This window comes from Physeter macrocephalus, chromosome 5, assembly GCF_002837175.3.
Source record: "Physeter macrocephalus isolate SW-GA chromosome 5, ASM283717v5, whole genome shotgun sequence".
Taxonomy (NCBI): domain Eukaryota; kingdom Metazoa; phylum Chordata; class Mammalia; order Artiodactyla; family Physeteridae; genus Physeter; species Physeter macrocephalus.
In genome coordinates, this window is record NC_041218.1 from 66107596 (window position 1) to 66130040 (window position 22445).

Sequence of the window (22445 nt, forward strand, 5' to 3'; positions counted from 1 at the left end):
GATGAAGCATTAGGAATTATTTGAAAATTTAAACAAAGGAATATAATTATGACCTGAAACTTTGTTTTCTTAGATTTTTAACTGTTTAAAAAACTTTTACATTTACATTATTTTTTAAATAAGCATTATAAGAAATAGTTTATAGAAACAGCTTTTCAAGGAAATTCTGATATGAATACCAAACAATAACAACATCTAATGCTTAAGTAAAATTGAAATTCAATAAAATTCAGAACAGCTATTTCTGTCCCATTCTGGAGGGTTTAACATAATTATGTCCCTATTTTGAGACAATATTTCTAAATTTTCATTTTGTTTAACAGTTTATTTTTAAGATTTTTGATTTAAAAACAATAAATTATCAGGTCTACTTTAGTTTTGAAAGTTTATTATAGTTTTTGAAAACCAGGTCATTTAATTGTATTAACTTAAAAAATAAAATACTAGTTAATTGAATCAGCTTCATACCAGAGGTAAAACTGTCTAAGAATGCCAATATTTAATATATGAGTAATGCTAGAATGTGTGAAGAAATCAGCCTGAGCATTAATAAACAAAATATAGTTTTCTTTCTTTTTTTTTTTGTCAAAGATAAGTAGGAAAAAAATGCAAATATTACAACTATTTAAAGTTTCATAATGTATCACCCTTCCCGATATGTTTTTTTTAATCGGTATTTTGATGAAATATGATCTTAGTAATTTCGGTATAGACAAAAAAAATTAAAAATCAAGTAACAAAAATGGCTGTATCTACTTAGAAACGTAATTACATGTGCTTTGTTTCAGTGTTTTTAAATCCAGACTGTGTAAACTACTTAGAGAAACAATAATTCAACTTCCCAAAAGTTGTAAATTCTGAATTAATGATGAAACAAGCTTAAACAGTTTCATGGAAATATTTTTTTCAATTATTAAAATGTATTTATAAATTGTCTTGTCCGATTTAGGTTTCAGGACAATATATTTTCCTATTTGCTCCAGCTTAGAATATATAGGAAGTAGTTTCAGAATTGCCAACCCAAACCATGGCAAAAAAGTAAATCTAAGTTCAGTAGTTGTTTGTGTGTGTGTGTGTGTGTGTGTGTGTGTGTGTGTGTGGTAAAAGTTACATACAATGAAACGCATAAATGTTAAGTGAATAAATTAGTGAATTTTAACAAAAGCATGCACTCATGTAACCCCCATTTCTATCAAAATATAGAACATTTTCATCACTCCCCAAAAGCTGTGCCCTTTCCTGGTCAGTCCCTCTTCTCAAAGGCAACCACTTTTCTATTTTTTACCCTTCTAAGTTGCCTCCTGTAGAGTTTCATATAAATGGCATGTTTAGTATTTATTTGATGTCTGCCATTTTAATGAGTGTGTGAGGGAATCCCACTGTGGTTTTAGTTTGCATTACCCTGATGTATAATGATGTTGAGCACATTTTCATGTGCTCACTGGCTATTTGTATGTCTTCCTTTGTGAACTAATTCTTTTGCTCATTTAAAAAAAAATTGGGTTGTATGTTTAGTATTGCGTTATAGGAACTTTTACTATGTTCTGGATTTAAGTTTTTTACAAATACATGTTTTTCAAACATATGCTCCTTATCTGTGGCCTGCCTATTCATTTTCTTAATGGTGTTAAAGAGCAGAAGTTACTAATTTTACTAAGTCCAGTTTAGCAACTTTTATGATTATTGCTCTTGTTTCCTATCTAAGAAGTCTTGGCCTAGGTCCAGGTCACAAAAATGATTTCCTTTGTTTTCTTCTAGAAGCTTTATGATTTATCTTTTATATCGAGATATGTGATTCATCTGAAATTAATTTTTATGGTCTCAGGTAGAGTTAAGGAAGGTTTGTTTATTATCCCCTGTGGGTTTCCAGTTTTCCAGCACCATTTGTTGAAAACCCTTGCCTTTCCACATTAAGTTGCTTTGGTTCCACTGTTAAATACCAATCGACTCTTTAAATGAGGGTCGATTTCTAGACTTTGTGGTGTGTTCCATCAAGCTATGTACTTATTTCTGTGCCAGTACCAGTTGTCTTGATTCTTGAGGCCTTATGGTAAGCTCTTTTGTTTTTCTGGATCCTTTGCATTTTCATATGAGTGTTAGAAAGAGCTTTTTATTTTCATTAAAAAGAAAAAAGTCTGTGTATGATACCCAAAAAGCACAGGCAGCAACAGCAACAACAAAAATATATAAGTTGGACTTCATTCAAAATTAAAAATGTTTGTGTATCAAAAGAATCTATCAACAGAGTGAAAAGGCAGCCCACAAAATGGGAGAGATATTTGCAAATCATATATCTGATGAAGTATTGATATCAAGAGTATAAAAAGCACAAGAAATCATCCACAGCAGTAACGAAAAAACCTGATTAAAAATGAGCAAAGGGGCTTCCTTGGTGGCGCAGTGGTTGAGAGTTCGCCTGCCGATGCAGGGGACACGGGTTCGTGCCCCAGTCCAGGAAGATCCCACATGCCACAGAGCGGCTAGGCTCGTGAGCCATGGCCGCTGAGCCTGCGCGTCCGGAGCCTGTGCTCCCCAATGGGAGAGGCCACAACAGTGAGCGGCCCGCGTACCGCAAAAAAAAAAAAAAAAAAAAAGAGCAAAGGACTTAAATGGACATTTCTCCAAAGAAGATATACAAACGAGTAATAAGCACGTGAAAAGATGCTAAATATTAATCATTAGTGTAGCTCAAATCAAAACCACAATGAGATACTGCTTCAGACCCATTAGAATGGTTGTTATTAAACAAACAAACAAAAATAGAAAAATAACAACTTTGGGGGAGGATGTAGAGAAGAAGGAATTTCATTTCTGAGTGTATACTCAAAAGAAATGAAAGCAGGGACTTAAAGAGATACTCTACATTCATATTCATGGCAGCATTATTGGCAGCAGCCAAATGGTGGAAGCAACCGGTGTCCATCAATGGATGGATGGATAAACAAAATGTGGTCTATGCGTACAGTGGGATATTATTCAACCATAAAAAGGAAGGAAATTCTGACACATGCTATAACATGGATGAACGTTGGAGACCTTATGCTGAGTGAAATAAGCCAGTCACAAAAGAACCAATATTGTGTGATTCTACTTAATATGGGATACTTAGTCAAGTTCATAGAGAAAGAAAATAGAATGGTGGTTGCCAGGAGCAGGGTGACTGGGGAGTTAGTGTTTAATGGATACAGAGTTTCAGTTGGGTAAAATGAAAAAGTTCTGGAGATGGTTGGTGGTGATGGTTGCACAACAGTGTGAAAATACTTAATGCTTCAGAAATACACACTTAAAAATGGTTAAAATGATAAATTTTATGTATATTTAACCACAATTTTGCAAAAGAAGCCTACTGGGATTTTGATTAGCTTTGTGTTGAATACATGGATGAATTTGGAGGAACATTAACATCTTAACAGTATTGTTTTCTGATCCATGAACTAGGTATATCTCTACATTTATTCAGATTTTCAAATATCCATTATTTTTTCTCATTGGATGTTTTTGTAGTTTTCATTGTAGAAGTCTTGTATGTCTATTATTAAATGTATTCCTAAGTATTTAATGTTTTTTGATGCTCTCGTATAAGAATAAAATATGATTTCTTTTACCTGTTTATGCAAGTGTTGAGAGCTACGAGGAGTTGAGGTAGTCAATTAGGATCACAAGCCAAGTTGAAAGTTACAATTAAAATTATTAATTTGTTGCAGTAGTATAAGCAAGAGGCCAAACAGGAAAGGTTGCTGGTTCCCGGAATGTTCCATTTCCCCCCACTGATAAGGGTCTAGTGGGTCGGTGCCAAAATGAGGAGGGGGTGGGGTATTAAGGTCACTACTGAGGCAGCCTGGACAGAAGGTCCTTGCTGTTTAATGGACCCAGGGGCTGGAGGGGAGGAAAAGGAGAAGGGGTAGGCAGTAGAACAGTACTGAGTCGGTGGAGCAAAGTGTCTTTAAGACCCCTCAATGAGGAGATCTTGGCAGAGGTGCACAAGCAGTCTTTTAGTCTGGCTTTTCCATCCCCCACGGAAAGAGGCCTCAAAAGTTGGATCAGCCTTAACAGTCCTGGGATAAACCCCTTCTGGTCGTGAGGTATTGCCTCTTTTATATGTGTATTTTTTTTTATTTCATTTGCTAATATTTTGATAAGGGTTTTGTGTCTCTATTCACGAAAGTATTATTCTTTTAATTTCTTAAGTCTTTATCAGGTTTTGTTATCAGGTTATATTGGCCTTCTAAAAGGTGTTACAAAGTATTCTATTTTTTTTTAAAGCATTTATTGATTGATTTTATTTCTTCAATGAGTTTTCATTGAATTCCTCAATGAAACCCTCTGAGCCAGAGTTTCTCTGTTGGGACGTTTTTGCTAATTAATTCAATTTAAAAAATAGGTAATAGAGCTATTGAAATTTTTTCTTTTGTCTTATGTTAGTTTTGGTAAGCTGTTTTTTGTTTTTTCAAGCAATTTATTCATTTCATTTCATTTGGAAGCTGCTTCTTTTCTTTAGTCTTGCTTTTATTTTGAATGTGCACTACAACTATTTGCTTGAGACTTTCCGGCTTCCTCTAATATTTTGGATCATATTCTCTTCTTCCTTCTAAGACTAGGTCAGTATTTACTTCTTTCATGTATCCTTCCAGACTTACATGCTCCCATAATGATCTTTTTCTTACTTTGATTGCCCTTGGGACCCACATAAAATCCCACATCATGCTGTTATCCACTTGCTTGCAAATTGTCTATGAATTTTTACTTTTTTCACTAGATTAGGTCAGGCCTTCTATGTAGTCATGATGATTTTCATAGTCTTATACAATATGGCACAAGAAGTTAATTCAGAATAAATGCTTATTAAATTTTTTACTGATGCATTGCTAAATCTGTATGCATTGTAGCTTTATACACTGAAACAGTATGTAATCTCTTTGAGGGCAGAGGCCTTTCTTTAAATAAGTCCAAATTGACTGGTTTTTTCATTTTTAATTATTAAAAACAAACTTTAAAATAGTATATATATGTTGCAAACAACAGCAGAAAAGAGTGGCAAATAATGGTTTCTGATTGACTGCGATTACTTCACTCAGAGTAGGAGATCTCAGTTAGTCCAAGCTTGTCACTTGCCAGTGCTGGCAAGTCACTTAGTCTCTATGGATCTCAGTTTTCTTATTTTACTGGAGAAGATGTCAGGCTATATCATCTCTGAGGTCTAACACACTAGCTCTGATATTCAAAGGTTATGTGATGTTCCAAGTTCCCAAATAAATACTGCCTATGTGTTTACATTCCGTCACAGCTCTCCTGTAAACACCTACTTTCAGAATCTCTTGCTAGAGTATTCTGTAACTGTAGAATATGATTAATGATCAAGTCTCTTAGAGTGGAAGCCATTCTTGTTGCCCTTTCTCTCATTTAGCTAGAGAGGAGTGGAAAATAAGTCATTTCCTTTGATAAAGCGTACTTCCTTTGATAAAGAGCAAATATCTCTTTTCTTTTTTAAAATAACTATATTGAGATCTCATTTTCATACCATACAAATTCAGCCATTTTAAGTGTAGACTGTAGTAATTTTTAAAAATTAATTAATTTATTTATTTTTTATATTTATTTTTGGCTGTGTTGGGTCTTTGTTTCTGTGCGAGGGCTTTCTCTAGTTGTGGCAAGTGGGGGCCACTCTTCATCGCGGTGCGCGGGCCTCTCAGTATGGTGGCCTCTCTTATTGCAGAGCACAGGCTCCAGACGCGCAGGCTCAGTAGTTGTGGCTCACGGGCCTAGTGCTCCGCGGCGTGTGGGATCTTCCCAAACCAGGGCTCGAACCCGTGTCCCCTGCATTGGCAGGCAGATTCTCAACCGCTGCGCCACCAGGGAAGCCCGACTGTAGTAATTTTTAATAAATTTATAGAAGTGTTCAGCTATCACTACAATCCTATTTTAGAGAAATTCCGTCACCTCAAAAAGTGCTGTGCCTCTATGCTGTCAATCCTAGCTTCTACCCCAGCGCCAGACAACCATGGCAAATGTTCTCTTGTCACTGGTTCCTCATAGCCTATTCCTTTCCCGATCCTTGTTTTTTTTTTTCATCTTAATATTACTCTTACACGTTTCTGGTTTTTGGTTGTTTTTTTTTTTTCAAAAAAATTTTAATGCACTAAAGGCAACAAAGATTCTTTTCTAGACGAAACTTTAGTCAGGTTACTGAACTTTCTCCTAAGCTCATCTGTATATTTCTTTATAAAGTCCAGTGTTAGCAAGAACCCTGCTAAGTTACTTTAACCAGAACCCCCCACCCTTGATATTTGATCACCCTAGATATCTGATCAGGTTCCTCATCCTCTACCATTCTGATCACCTTGGCCTGTCTTAAGCAAAAATCCTTTTAGGTCAGTTTAGCCAGAACCCCCTTAGCCCTGATGTTTCTGCTTACTAATTTTCTATCCACTGATCCCCACCGTGTTCTTTGGCTATAAATTCCCACTTGCCCGTACTGTATTCAGAGTTGAGCCCAATCTTTCTCCCCCAATATAAAATCCCATTGCAGTGGTTCTTAAATCTATCATGATGGTCCTAAATAAAGCCTGCCGTACCATCTTGAACAGCTGTCATTGAATATGTTTTTTCTTTAACAAAGGAATTTCTAATTAAAGAGATATTTCTAATTAAAGTGAGTCTTGAAATGTGAACAAATTATTCCATTTTATTCCTTCTTCAGCTTGATATTTTACATTGGATGTTTTTGAAACAAACCTGCTAAATTTATGTGAAGAGCCTAAATGTTATTAAATTTTAACTACATTTTGGGAGAGAGTTTTATATAATGAATGATTAAGTGGGGATTTATAGCCACTCTGCTGGGTTTGAAACCTGTTTCTGTTATTTGTGAGCTCTGCCTTTATGTTCCCTGTGGCTTAGTTTCTTTATCTGTAAAATAACCATAATCAGTAGTACCTAACCCATAGATTGTTGGAGGATTAATTGAGATAAATACAAGTAAGTGGCTTGGCACAAGTGTTAGGGAATTGTAAATGCCCTATATATGCAAATGACAACTGTAATAAACCATTTATATAATGCTTACCATGGGTCAGGTACCTCCTGTATACATTTTGAATCATTTAATCCTTACAGCTTCCCTATTAGGTGAGCAGTAGTATTATCTCCTTTGAATTGTTGGGGAAACTAAGGCATAGAGAGCTTAAATAACTTCCCAAAAGAAAGTAGTGAAACTGATACTCAAATTCAGGTAGTCTGGCTCCAGAGCCTATGCTCTTAACCTATACAGTCTCAACATAAATTTACATTTCAGCTCCCTGGTAGAGTAAGACTTGCCTTTTATAAATGTATTTGTTTCAGGCTAAATGATGACATCTCTTTCAAGATCATATCTGATGTTCTGTTTATATTATGGTTTTCGAGACTATTTGATGTTCGTTGAGATTGCAGTGCTATAATCTTTATTCTTCTAACTATGCTATTTGATTTTCTTTGATATTAAAAGGACTTATTTAAATAACTACTTTTCCTTTTTAACTTTAGATGTTATTAAATTATCCTTTATTTGTATTTATATTAAATGAGGATCATAGCACTCATAATAAATCTGACCTTTGTAGATGTTTATCTCTGGGACATTTGTGTTTTTTGTTTTTTTGGGTTTTTTTCTTTATTTTGTTTTTGGCTGTGTTGGGTCTTAGTTGAGGCATGCGGGATCTTTAACTGCAGCGCGGGCTCTTCATTGTGGCGCTCGGGCTTCTCGCTAGTTGTGGTGCATGGGCTTCTCTCTAGCTGTGGTGCGTGGCCTACAGAGTGCGTGGGCTCTGTAGTTTGAGGCACTCCAGCTCAGTAGTTGGGGCACACGGGCTTAGCTGCCCCGCGGCATGTGGGATCTTAGTTCGCTGTCCAGGGATCGAACCCAAGTCCCCTGCTTTGGAAGGCAGATTCTTTACCACCGGACCACCAGGGAAGTCCCTGGGACATTTGCTTTTAACAAAATATACTCTGTCCTTTTTTAGGTGCAAGTTACATCTTTTACAAATAACTTTAAGATTGAAGGGTATATGAATATTATATTCATTCATGTATATGAATGAATATAATATATTTACATTGTATTTATGTTATATATACACACATTAAAATGGCATATGTGTACATACTTAATTCACACATATGATACATACATAATACCATATATATTAACTGAAGTTGCTGTTTGTGAAGATCTGTGATGCCATCTATATTTTTACCTTTTTGGTCACAAGTAATTTTAATTGTGATCATCTATTTACTGAATGCTTTTGTAGTCCCTCTGTCTTGAAGAACAACACACATCGCTCTAATTATAGATGAAGAAATCTGAGTATATAGGCACAATGATGTGAAATTTTAGAGAGGTGAGTATTTGCATTAACCACCAGTTGTGGGGGGGGGTGGAAGATAACAGCACAGTGTAATTACATTTGGTAGATTAAATTTGGAGAATAGATATACCTCACGGATAGTCAGCCTCTTGATTACCTGTGATCTGAGGGTTTTGTTTTGTTTTGAGAAGAGAGGTCATTTAAATGAGAAGAACAATACAAGATAATAGAGAATTGCAGTCCTTTGAAATTTAGTGAGCTTAGCAAATAAGAACATTGTTATTTCAGAATCTTCATAAAATAAATGCCAGTTTGTTCCTTAGTTGAGAAGTTTTGCATCAAGTTGATTCCTTCTTCAGCATACGTGAAACAGAGACTTAAATCTCAAGAAATACATAACCTCAGAATTATATAACCTTAGAGTGATCTTGTTCAGGTTTTAAAACGTGCGTGTGTGTGTGTGTGTGTGTGTGTGTGTGTGTGTATTATAACGTTGTATTTGAACAACACTTTCATATTTCTGTCTCTATTTTATGATTCAAGATAAAAATGAGAAGATTTCAAGCCTCATTTTTTCCCTCATTTCACCTGATTCACTTATTCTTTAGATGCGGTATGTGTCATTAGTATAACTCTACTTTTCTACTTAATGTTGTTGACCTATATGGAGAGGTTGTTAATTAGGAAAACCAAGAATATAATTTTCTTGCTTATTAAGGACAGTTTCTCTTTTTTTTTTTTTGTGGTAGTGCATTTAGTATTTATCTTAATAGGCTCAAAAAATGAACCTCACTTGACAACTTAATTAGGTAACTAACCAGGAAAAATGGTGGGGAAGGTATAGGGCTAAAATTGGGAGGTTGAAGACTGTTTCAACCCTGAGGATGCAGATAACTTTTCTGGGCACCAGTTGTCTCATTCATAGAATGAGCAGTGTATTAGATTGATTTGAAAATCTTTTTTAATTTTCACATTCTATGATTTTATTATACCATAGGAATGAAGAAAAAGAGAAAGAAATTCTGGGATTCTGAATAATTTACAGCATAAACCTCCCACCAACAGTGCTATTTTTTATTGTATTATTAACCCATAATATTTTTTCTAATTTTAATTCAGTTATATACTTTATAGGTCATAGCCTACCAGAAACATATGAGTTAATTATAAGGCAGCCACTTTTCATTTTTTACTAATTGAGATGTAGGTTTGTGAGGAATGGTTTATAGTAGAAAATGTTTTCTTTCAATCTGAAAAGGTTTTGTTTTCTTCTTAACTCTGTACATCAAAATATTATAGATTGAGCTTTTAAATAGACTAAAACATATTTGTAGATAAAAATAACACGCTATCTGGATATTTGTAGCATATCTCATATTTACTGTAGCTCTGTAGCTCCTAATAGGTTTACATGTATGATGTATGGTTTCTTTTCATTTTAATTCTTAATTTTTCTTTTAATTCTTCATTTTAATCCTTTTTGTGAAACAGTTTCAAGAAGCAATTACATTTATCCTAAACTGGAAGGAATTAGTATTATCAATTTCTGAATTAGCTCTTCCTATTACAATGCAGTTAATAGGATTTAAAGTTAAATATAGTATACCTGTATACAACAGGCTCCCATTTAAAAAGAGTTTTCTCCAATTCTGGCCTTACTTTCTAGACTGACCTCCTGTAAGAAAATACACAATCAAGAATTAGGTTGACATTGTGAAATGACTTGGTAGCTGACTTTTACCATTGCACATAAACAGCACAGTTATTCTAAGTCACAGATCACTTTCAGTCAGATAACCACTAAAATCACTGCACTGTGGTTTCCTGAAAATGCCATAATCCTTCAAATGCTACATTAAACTGAGAGAGAAAACCATCAGTAGTGCCTGCACGGTTATGTAGAAGGATGAGCTCTGAACCCAGTGAAAAGATGTTCTGGCAGAACAGTAACCTTTCCCTGATGTGTGCATTTCCCATTACTTTTTTGATACAAAATGTTGCAGAATGAGTTAATGGGGGCATTTTGTTTTGCTGACTCCTTTTTTTCATTGAAAAGAAACCAAAGTTTAGGATAGGAATGTAGGGGAAGAGTGACCAAGCACTGAATTCTATTACAGGAATCTGTTTTCAAAATAAATAAGTTAAATGTGTTTTAGGAACGTGGCTTTTACCCCTTAACATTTTATGTTAACTGTGATAGACAAATCATTTAGTTTTATTATATCTTTAAAACAGTGTTGTTTGTTCTTTAAAGTTAATTTTTTCCTCCATTGTTCTCCCCTCTTCTTTTTTCTTCCTAGTAACTCTTGATCAGAAGTGACATGTCAATAAATAGGAAAGCTTTGTTCAGTAATTACATAGACTGCATGTATTACATGTAACCCAGAAAGTGACCTACTTTTTATTGTCGCTTTAGATGTATATTACTAGAGCTGATTTTACAGAGAAACAAAGTAGGAATATCACTGGTCTAAAAGATCAATGCCTGTTAACTTTGAGAGGACACATTTCTATTGGGAATGAAGTCATAAAGTTGTCCCACGTAAAAGTAGTACAAAGCTTTTTTGCACCTATGGATACATGGTGTGGATATATGTTTTCAACTAAAAGTGACTTAGGGGCTTCTTAGTGATATAATTAAAGTATACCTTACTGAACGAATACCTTTATTTTTCTTTCCTTTTTCTCTTTCTTCCTTTTTTCCTTTCTTCCCCTCCCTCTCACCCTCCTTCCCTCTTCCTTCTTCCTTTCTCCTCCTTCCCTTCCTCCCCCCATCCCACCACCCACCCACTCTCTCCATCATCAGGACCAGAAAGCTACAGAAATTTGTTACATAGAAATAATGTGTTTTATGAAAATTCTCACATAATGGGAACTCAGTATAGGATTACCCGGAAAGATAATTGGGGAAAAAAAAAACAAAGCAAAACAGTGGTAAGCAATAAAACCAATGAAGTTGTAAAATAATGGCTAGGTTTAATTTAAGCAAGTAGGGAAGAATGGAGCAAGACATTCCAGAAGAGAAAAGAGACTTTGTAAGCATACTCAGGAAGATGGGAAGTCCTTTTATGGCAGTAGGTAGATTCAAGCAGAGATCTGTGCAGAATTATTTGACCTAAAATAGCACAATTTATGGTTGTTTTGGGGGATTGTAACATTACATAAGTAAGATATAAAAAGATACTTTATAAGATGCTATTTCCATAGCTATTACTATTTGCTAAAAATGTAGTTAAAAATAATTACAAAACTTAAACATGTTCAGGAAGAAAATATATACACACATACAATACACATATATTCTGGAAAAAATAAATAAAAACCATTAGTAAAACAAATGTTTTGCATATACAGATAGCCTTTTATTTCGGAGATACTGTCATACTGGATTTAGAATGCATTTATTAGTTTATCAGATTGTTTTTTAAGTACCAAAGCAATATATGTTGTTTGTAATCACTTAAATAAGTATATAGAGGAATGTTATTTTCACCCTACTTACTCAAAACCCTATCCATTTGGGGTAACAGACATAGTTTAATGTATAATCATCCATACTTCTTTCTTCTAAGTGCAAACAAAAAGTTCAGGGCCCATTGGCTGGCCTCCTCGCTCTCTCCCTTTTATAGCTTTTGTAGGCTTTACTCTGAAATTTGTTTTGTTTTTTTTTAAACTTGAGAACACATAATGGACTTTTTCAGTAAATGTAGAACTAAACCAGTCTTTTAAATAGCTACAAAATAATGTGGATGTACCATAATTAACTGTAGTATTTCCCTGTAAGTGGAAATTCATGGGTTTTTTTTCTGTTTGATTTCTATCCCAAACTGAGTTTGCTAGACCAAAGTCTATGCATATTTTACATTTTAATGGCTACTGTTATTTCATTTCCCAATAGACATTATTGTGTGAAGATGTTATTGCATAAGTTTTTGACAGTCTGGTGGGTAGAAATTGACATTTTGATTTTATTTTGTAACTGCCTGTGAGGTTGAGTGTTTATTCATATATTGATTAGCCATCTGGATTTTCTCATCCATGTGTTGTCTTTCCACATCCTGTGCCTCTTTATTTATTGAGATGTTTTCTCTTTTTTAAAAATGAGTTTATCACATATCTTTGTATAAGTTGCAGATCTTTTCTTTCAGGTATTTTGTGTGTGTGTTTGTATGTGTACTTTGCTTGCTAATGGTACTTTTTGCAAAATTGAAATTTTAATTTTTATATGTTGTGATTTTTATGTCTAAAAAAACTAATATGATGTGTTATGACATAACCAACTAATATCTCATACATTATTTAGGCAGGCAGTGCATATTATTTGTCTTTGCCCTTTAGATGATCTTTGTGCAGTTTTGCTTGAAATATTTTTAAAGATCTGAGTTACTATGTCATTTAAAAATAATTTTTATTTTACTTTTGCATTAGCATAATATAAAAATGTTATTTTGCTTTACTAGTATATGTCAAATTCTTCTGTTGATTTAAAAACGTAATTTGTTTTACAGAGACTGTATTTTGTTAATTTTTAAGTATTGAGAATGCAAATTTTCAAGCATGTTGAAGCTACTTGTCGATGTTATAACCTTTTGTATGGTGTTTCAGACCTTGAGGAAGTTGGATACATGTTTGGTGATTGAACCTTGATATATGTTTGGTGGTTGATTACAGAGGCAAAAATTATTGTTTTCATTGAAGAAGTCACTGGCAAACTCTGAATTGCTAAATTCAATGGCCTTTTAATTTTCTATGTACTCTTCGTATTTGGTCTCATTTCAGCATTTAACATTGGTGACCAACGTTCCTTCTTAAAACTTTTGGTTTTCATAGTTTCAGTGTTTTACTCTAGTTCTTATCAGTGGCAAAACTGTGGTTCAACTAGTTGTATTTGGGAACCAAATCATTTGGGTTCAAATCCTCAGCCAGTAGTTATTAGTTTTGACTTTGAGTTAGTTATATACTCTCTGTGCCTTAGTTTCCTCATTTATAAACTGGGAATAGTAATCGCTCCTATCTCATAGAATTGCTGTGACGATTAAATGAATAGAAATAGAAGTTATATGCCTTCATTAACTCCCTCTTAGTCTATTAGAGTAACCAGCACCTTTACTAGTTTGAATGTCACCAGTCTCCATCTAGTTGTATAAAGAATTTGTTCATGTTGTACTTAAATTTGTCCAGAAGCTTCTCATTTCTTACAAGGTAAATCCAGAGTTTAAAACATGGCTTCTAAGGCCCTCCAAACCTAACCTCAGTCTTTTAATCTTCATTTCAGTTATTCACAGCTCCAGATAACCTAGTTCTCCTTCCTAAAACTTTCCTGTTAGTTTCATGCCATCTTCCTTTAACTTTAACTTGCTCTTATCTAAACTGGTCGCCTGTTTTTCTCTGGAATGAGGGCTTCTCAGTCATTTATATTTAGTCTATATTTCTTGTTCCACCCATGATTCTTAGTGTATAAGTACCGTATCTTAATAATTAAGTTAATTTTAATATTCCCAGTCCCAGGCTCCATGCTTATGACATAGTATGCCCTTTACATAAATGTAGAGAATAGAGAATCTACAGATTTTAATTAAAATCATTCATATTTAATATTTTAGAGTAACAGTCATGAGATATTAGTGGTAACTTGGCTTAGTTACATTATTTTTATGTACAGAATGTCAAAGCCTGATTTATTGGGTTGGCCAAAAAGTGCCTTCGGTTTTTTAAGTAAAAATAAAAGACACATTTTTCATTTTCGCCAGGAACTTTATTGACCAGCGTATTCACCCTTTTGTTCCACTACCTTCTGCCATTTTTCAGGCAACTTCATAATTCCATCTTCCCAAAACTTATTATCTTTTTGAGCAAAGAACTGTTCCAGGTGCCTTTTACAGTGTTCCAGGGAATCGAAATTTTTTCCATTAAGAGAATTTTGTACAGACCTAAATAAATTTTTTACATTAAGAGAATTTTGTAAAGACAGAAATAAATGGAAATCCAAAGGTGCAATGTCTGGTGAATACGGCGGATGAATCAGAACTTCCCAGCCAAGCTGTAACAGTTTTTGCCTCGTCATCAAAGAAGCATGTGGTCTTGCGTTATCCTGCTGGAAGATTATGCTTTTTCTGTTGACTAATTCTGGACGCTTTTCGTCAAGTGCTGCTTTCAGTTGGTCTAATTGGGAGCGGTACTTGTTGGAATTAATCCTTTGGTTTTCCAGAAGGAGCTCATAATAGAGGACTCCCTTCCATTCCCACCATATATACACAACATCACCTTCTTTGGATGAAGACCGGCCTTCGGTGTGGTTGGTGGTGGTTCATTTCGCTTGCCCCACGATCTCTTCCATTCCACATTATCGTACAGTATCCACTTTTCATCGCCCATCACAATTTGTTTTTAAAACGGAACGTTTTCATTACGTTTAAATAGAGAATCGCATGTGGAAATATGGTCAAGAAGGTTTTTTTCGCTTGACTTATGTGCAGCCCAAACATCATAGTGATGAACATAAGCAAGCTGGTACAAATGATTTTCAATGCTTGACATATTTTGAGTATGTCGGCTATCTCCTGCATGGTATAACGTTGATCTCAGTTAATATCTCAATTTGATCGCTGTCAACTTCAACTGATCTACCCGACCATGGAGCATCGTCCAGCAAGAAATCTCCAGCATGAAACTTCGCAAACTACTTTTGACACATTGAATCAGTCACAGCACCTTCTTCCTACAATGCACAAATCTTGTTTTGTGTTTCAGTTGCATTTTTACCTTTCTTGAAATAATAAAGCATAATATGCTGAAAATGTTGGTTTCCCACATGCCACGGAGCGGCTGGGCCCGTGAGCCATGGCCGCTGAGCCTGCGCGTCCGGAGCCTGTGCTCCGCAAAGGGAGAGGCCACAACAGTGAGAGACTGCGTACAGCAAAAAAAAAAAAAAAAAAAAAAAAAATTCACCAATTTTGATGTCTTTTTTTAAAATGCATGCTGATATGACAATGGTCACATACACTCTAACAAAATTGTTCGAATGAAGTTAAAAACAACTAAGTGCTACTAGAGCCATCTTATGGAAAAAAACAAATGAAACTTTTGGCCCACCCAATAGATTGGGATGGTAGTTATTGTCATACTTTTTTTATTATAATTTGTGTAGTAATTCAGTTCATTTTTTTCTTCATGGCTTTATTCTATGAGTTAAGATATATTTAAACTCTTAAATTAGTTTTATTACCCTTAACATTCCTCTTGTGTTTCTAAGGATAGTACCTACTTCATGGAAATCTGAATTATTTTTAATCTGAAAATATGTATGTTAACCATTAGTTTTTGCTAATTTTAACTGCTTGGGCAATGCAGAGTCAGTTAAGTTAGATCTGACTAAGTCATAATCTAATTTTAGTCAGAGTAGAGGAAATAAGGCTGTACTTTGTTTTATAATTTTAATGGTCTGGGTCTCCTTTCCATTTTAATCTGAAAGAAAATTATTAACAGGTTGAAAATTTCTAATTTGGCTTCTGGGGTAATTCCACAGCAATAAAAGACACTGTGGTTCTTTCTTTACCTTTTTTTTTTTTTTTGATTTGTTTGTTTGCTTTTTTTTTTTTAAATTTAATTTATTTATTTATTTGGCTGTGTTGGGTCTTCGTTTCTGTGCGAGGGCTTTCTCTAGTTGCAGTGAGCGGGGGCCACTCTTCATCGCGGTGCGCGGGCCTCTCACTGTCGCGGCCTCTCTTGTTGCGGAGCACAGGCTCCAGATGCACAGGCTCAGTAGTTGTGACTCACGGGCCCAGTTGCTCCGCGGCATGTGGGATCTTCCCAGACTAGGGCTCGAACCCGTGTCCCCTGCATTGGCAGGCAGACTCTCAACCACTGCGCCACCAGGGAAGCCCCATGCTGTGTTTTTTGATGTGAAACTTGAACTTTCATTCCTGACAGCACCTATTTCCGTTCTTCTCATGCTCCTTGTTTCATCACCTTTTCTCTTCCTTCTTCATATTTAACAAATGACCTTGTCTCCTGCTTCACATAGAAAACAGAAGCCATCAGACAGAAATGCCTAAACTTTCTGACATGGAACCTGTAACTTACATATAACCTTATTGATATCCATAGGCGTCTCTCTTCCACCACCCTTCCCTCTCCTCTTTTCATAACAGTACAGTAGAAGAGGTGTTCCCTGTCACTTTTATCCAACAAGTACTCTTTACTCCAACCTACCAAACTATGTGGATTTTCTGACGTACTCTTTAAAAATTCCTCTGTACTTTCCTTCTGCCTCAAATTTTACCCCACATATTCTCTCCCTGATAAATTCCTACTTACCTTTTAACACTTGCTTTAATCCTCTGTTAATCTTTTTTGTTTTGTTTTGTTAATCCTTTCCTTAACCTGCTCTCTCCTACTCATCAAGCAAGATAGTCTGTCTACCTGATATGCTTCATTGGCAGTTTATATAGGCCTCTATGCTAATAATACTTACCACTCTGTATTGAATCTCTCCTCTTTAGGGTCTTACACTTTTGTTCACTTGACCCCTCCATCAGACTGTGAATTTAATGAAGAGTTATACTTTATATCTCAAGTGCTGGGATAAAATTTAGCATACTATAATCTTTCCGTAATTCTTTGGATGGATAGTTTGTAAAAGATCACTTGGTTAGTGTGAATTAGGTTTAGAACCCAGACCTCTTGACTTCAGCATTCATTATCATACTGTTTTTACACGTTCTGTGTTATTAAGTCCTTACAATAATCCTCTTTTTAAAGAGACTATTATGGTGCACAATTGTGTCCTTACATGCCCTATTAACAGTATTATTAGTTTTAATGAAATATTTATACTTTTTAACACTTTTAGTCTAGTATCTGCACTGTTCATCATTTTAGTTGTCATTTTAGTTTTAGAGAATATAGCTCCTTCTGATTTAACTGCACAAGCCTTTTCATTGTTTAAATACTGGAAATAACTAAACCTTTTGCAGTGTCATGTCACTGTATGTCATTGGGTTTCCACATTTCCCTTTTGTGACAGTAGCTACTTTTATTCTGTGACATTTTATTCATTTAGTCTGGTCACTTGAGTGGAAATGGTACAAAAAACTTAATTCTTTATACATTTCTTGACCTTTAATCTTCACAGTCACATCTTTTTAAATTCTGCACCCATTATAGTAGTAGTAGTATATCCCATATATAAAATTGCTCACTTTATAAATTTCCTACTTCTTCTTGTTCTGATGTTGTTTGGCTGTCTTAAATCCCTAAAAATAATTTTTGGTAACCATGTGTGGTTTATTGATATCAGACAGACATGTTATCTGTGGGCAAACTTTTCAGTCTCATTAAGTCTCTTTTTATACTGGTAAATAAGAATAATTCTTCTTTTATATATAGACATATATAAACACACATATATACATAACATTGCTCCCTTTATACTTCTTAACGTGTAGTACTCGAAGATACGAATTAGATTTGGGGGAATATCCTGGCAGTCCAGTGGTTAGGACTTGGTGCTTTCACTACCGTGGCCAGAGTTCAATCCATGATTGGGGAACTAAGATCCCGCAAGCTGTGCAGTGCGGCCAAAAAAAAAAAAAAAAAAAAAAAAAGGAATTAGATTTTTGATTTGGAATTAGATTTTTTAGCGGGGGCCACTCTTCATCGCGGTGCGCGGGCCTCTCACTGTCGCAGCCGCTCTTGTTGCGGAGCACAGGCTCCCTTTTCTCTTCCTTCTTCATGTTTAACAAATGACCTTGTCTCCTGCTTCACATAGAAAACAGAAGCCATCAGACAGAAATGCCTAAACTTTCTGACATGGAACCTGTAACTTACATATAACCTTATTGATATCCATAGGCGTCTCTCTTCCACCACCCTTCCCTCTCCTCTTTTCATAACAGTACAGTAGAAGAGGTGTTCCCTGTCACTTTTATCCAACAAGTACTCTTTACTCCAACCTACCAAACTATGTGGATTTTCTGACGTACTCTTTAAAAATTCCTCTGTACTTTCCTTCTGCCTCAAATTTTACCCCACATATTCTCTCCCTGATAAATTCCTACTTACCTTTTAACACTTGCTTTAATCCTCTGTTAATCTTTTTTGTTTTGTTTTGTTAATCCTTTCCTTAACCTGCTCTCTCCTACTCATCAAGCAAGATAGTCTGTCTACCTGATATGCTTCATTGGCAGTTTATATAGGCCTCTATGCTAATAATACTTACCACTCTGTATTGAATCTCTCCTCTTTAGGGTCTTACACTTTTGTTCACTTGACCCCTCCATCAGACTGTGAATTTAATGAAGAGTTATACTTTATATCTCAAGTGCTGGGATAAAATTTAGCATACTATAATCTTTCCGTAATTCTTTGGATGGATAGTTTGTAAAAGATCACTTGGTTAGTGTGAATTAGGTTTAGAACCCAGACCTCTTGACTTCAGCATTCATTATCATACTGTTTTTACACGTTCTGTGTTATTAAGTCCTTACAATAATCCTCTTTTTAAAGAGACTATTATGGTGCACAATTGTGTCCTTACATGCCCTATTAACAGTATTATTAGTTTTAATGAAATATTTATACTTTTTAACACTTTTAGTCTAGTATCTGCACTGTTCATCATTTTAGTTGTCATTTTAGTTTTAGAGAATATAGCTCCTTCTGATTTAACTGCACAAGCCTTTTCATTGTTTAAATACTGGAAATAACTAAACCTTTTGCAGTGTCATGTCACTGTATGTCATTGGGTTTCCACATTTCCCTTTTGTGACAGTAGCTACTTTTATTCTGTGACATTTTATTCATTTAGTCTGGTCACTTGAGTGGAAATGGTACAAAAAACTTAATTCTTTATACATTTCTTGACCTTTAATCTTCACAGTCACATCTTTTTAAATTCTGCACCCATTATAGTAGTAGTAGTATATCCCATATATAAAATTGCTCACTTTATAAATTTCCTACTTCTTCTTGTTCTGATGTTGTTTGGCTGTCTTAAATCCCTAAAAATAATTTTTGGTAACCATGTGTGGTTTATTGATATCAGACAGACATGTTATCTGTGGGCAAACTTTTCAGTCTCATTAAGTCTCTTTTTATACTGGTAAATAAGAATAATTCTTCTTTTATATATAGACATATATAAACACACCTATATACATAAAATATATATCAGACAGACATGTTATCTGTGGGCAAACTTTTCAGTCTCATTAAGTCTCTTTTTATACTGGTAAATAAGAATAATTCTTCTTTTATATATAGACATATATAAACACACATATATACATAACATTGCTCCCTTTATACTTCTTAACGTGTAGTACTCGAAGATACGAATTAGATTTGGGGGAATATCCTGGCAGTCCAGTGGTTAGGACTTGGTGCTTTCACTACCGTGGCCAGAGTTCAATCCATGATTGGGGAACTAAGATCCCGCAAGCTGTGCAGTGCGGCCAAAAAAAAAAAAAAAAAAAAAGGAATTAGATTTTAGATTTGGAATTAGATTGTTTTCATCTTGTTTTTTTATCTTTATCAACTACAATTTTGATTTACACTAACTTTATTTAATAGAACTAGAGTTAGAAACTAGAACACAGTAAGTGAAATAATTACCAGAATCTTCTGAAAATTGCCACAATTTTCAAAAGATTCATTTACTGTTAAATAGGATTTTTTTTTTCATTTTAAAACCCTGCATATTTAAAAGAAAGAGAAAAGGTTTTTGTGATCTTTGTTCCCTTGCCAAAACAATACCTTTTCTCATTTACCCAAATTGGTTATTATGATATTGAATTCTATGCTAGGCAAGGGTATGTTGTCATTTAACCAAAGTTTGTTTTATTACACCCTTACTTTAATTCTTTGGTGAATGAAAGTAAAGAAAGAAATTTAGAAAAAAATTAAGAAGCGAATAACCCAGTTTCTACAGCCTTTCTTTCATAGATACTCTATCAGTTACATAATTCTTTATAGTTTTCCTCTGGACCTTATCTGAATACGCCATAGTTTCTTTAAAAGTTGAAATTCAGAACTCTGGAAACATTTTTTATTGAGGTACTTAATGTATGTCTATATTCCAAAAATAGGCAAGTTTGAGAAAAATTACCTCATGACTATACTATTAAACAACTGTATGATTTTTTAGTGTAGTATTGTTCATGTATTCTGTGTGGGTGTCTCTGTGTGTGTATGTGTCATTTTTTGTTACAAAGATAATACATGAAGGGCCCTAAGTGTGATTTAGCCAGTTTTGATAGATTGAACTACATAAAAGTAACTCTTTAAGTATGTTCTCTCCAAATAATAGCAAGTGGAGGAGGACTTCTGCTTTGAGTGAAATTGTTAGGCACTCCCTGTAAGCGCTCAGTAAATCAGATGGACACAGACAGCTGCACAAGGAAGATAGGCCTAGGAAAGACTAAATAAGTGGGGTTCAGTCACATCCAAGTGAAATTATATCAGTCAATGACTTTCTTTTTAAGTGACTGGAATCTTCCAGACCCATTTCTTTTGTCAGTTTACTCATTGGTGTCAATTATTAAAGAATTGAAAAATTGCCTGATTATATCAAGAACCTTGTTGTAACATGACCTGTAAACGTAGATCTTTTTAAAAGGAAAGTTGAGTTTCATGTAGTGAGAGCCTTGAGCACTCTGACCAAAAATTTGACTGTGCTTTTGACGCTTTCATTTGTGAAGAAAGTATGGAATCTATTTCCCCCCCTATTTTTTAAAAAATAAGATTCCTGTGTTTATTCTCATCAAATTTATTTTCTAAACTATTTAATATTTATTAAGGATATTAAAATGCATTTATTTATTCATCCATCAAACTGTTATATGGAAGGTATATAAGAGACATAAGAATTTAGAGGATGATGGGAGTATTCCTAAAAGGATGAGGGAGAAGTCTTATGTAAACCAAGGAGACATTTGAGTTGCATCTTGAAGTATGTATGAGCAGGTTTCAGAAGATTGAGATGGGAGGTACCAAATCCTTCAAGAGAATGAATGAATATGAATAAAGAAATAGCGTGGGGGGGCTTCCCTGGTGGCACAGTGGTTGAGAGTCCGCCTGCTGATGCTGGGGTCACGGGTTCGTGCCCCGGTCCGGGAGGATCCCGCATGCCGCGGGGCGGCTGGGCCCGTGGGCCATGGCCGCTGAGCCTGCGCGTCCGGAGCCTGTGCTCCGCCACGGGAGAGGCCACAGCAGTGAGAGGCCCGCGTACCGCAAAAAAAAAACAAACAAAAAAAAAACAGAAAAATAGCGTGGGATCCTTGGAGTCATTTGTAATGTAGGTTAAAGGTAGATTGGGGCCTGGATTCAGGCTAAAGATTTTAAGAGTCCGAATGGGGATTCATTGAAGGTAAGAAATAATAGGGAGAATAGTCCTTTAGGAGATTGATATTGTGGTGGCCTGTGTGATGAATGAATGGGCAGCTGGAGATAGACCAGTTTGGGGGCCTAGAACTTAGACTGATGGAAAAATAAATGGAAAGGATTCAATACATTCAGGAGACGTAAGTTCACACCAGAAGTTACAGCAGATAATTAGCGAAAATGAGGAGGCCAGGAAGAAAGGGGAGTGTTAAACCAAACTATCCGACTTCAAGATAACTAATTTGAAAAAATGGTGATACCAATAACAGAAAGATTAGTGGCTATATTTATTTTTCGGAGAGAAATACAATAGGTCAATGACATCATAGGGAATTGTGAGGTTTCTTTTTAGAAGTTGTTGAATTAAAAATTTTCAGAATGCACTTACAGTTATGTGATTATAAATAGAGGAATCCAAACCCTGGAAATAGATCTAGTAACTGTTACACATCTGTTCTGTACAACTCAAGTATCCAATCCTAGTTTTCCTACCTTTACTTTAAGTAAATGACTGTGTCTCCCTGTCTCCGAAGGTCTGGTAAGGAATCATGTTCCATAAGAACAGAGGAACTGAAAGAATTGGGGTAGATGTCCTTGGTTTAGTTGGACCACAGGCTGAGTCCAGAGAAATGGAATTATCTCTTAGGAGATCCTCAAGATGAGATTGTTTAATATTCTGTGGGTTTTTTTAAAGCTTTGTTTTGGTGACCAAAGTATCTA

At 35.0% G+C, this 22445-nt stretch overlaps 1 protein-coding gene across 14 annotated transcripts in view; it reads left to right on the forward strand.

The window, feature by feature from the left end:
- PHF14 (PHD finger protein 14) overlaps positions 1-22445 on the forward strand; it is a 208555-nt gene that overhangs the window by 98335 nt on the left and 87775 nt on the right. Inside the window, exon 17 of one of the 14 annotated variants that reach the window (XM_007113167.4) lies at positions 14096-14246. The exons of 11 other annotated variants lie outside the window; for them this stretch is intronic. In XM_007113167.4, coding sequence (XP_007113229.1) covers positions 14096-14165 — 70 coding nt within the window. In that variant the 3' untranslated portion in view covers positions 14166-14246. Of the gene's footprint in view, positions 1-8888; positions 8908-11151; positions 11232-14095; positions 14247-22445 lie in introns of those variants that run through there. 2 more of the 14 variants (XM_028490059.2, XM_028490060.2) reach the window with 2 other exon arrangements.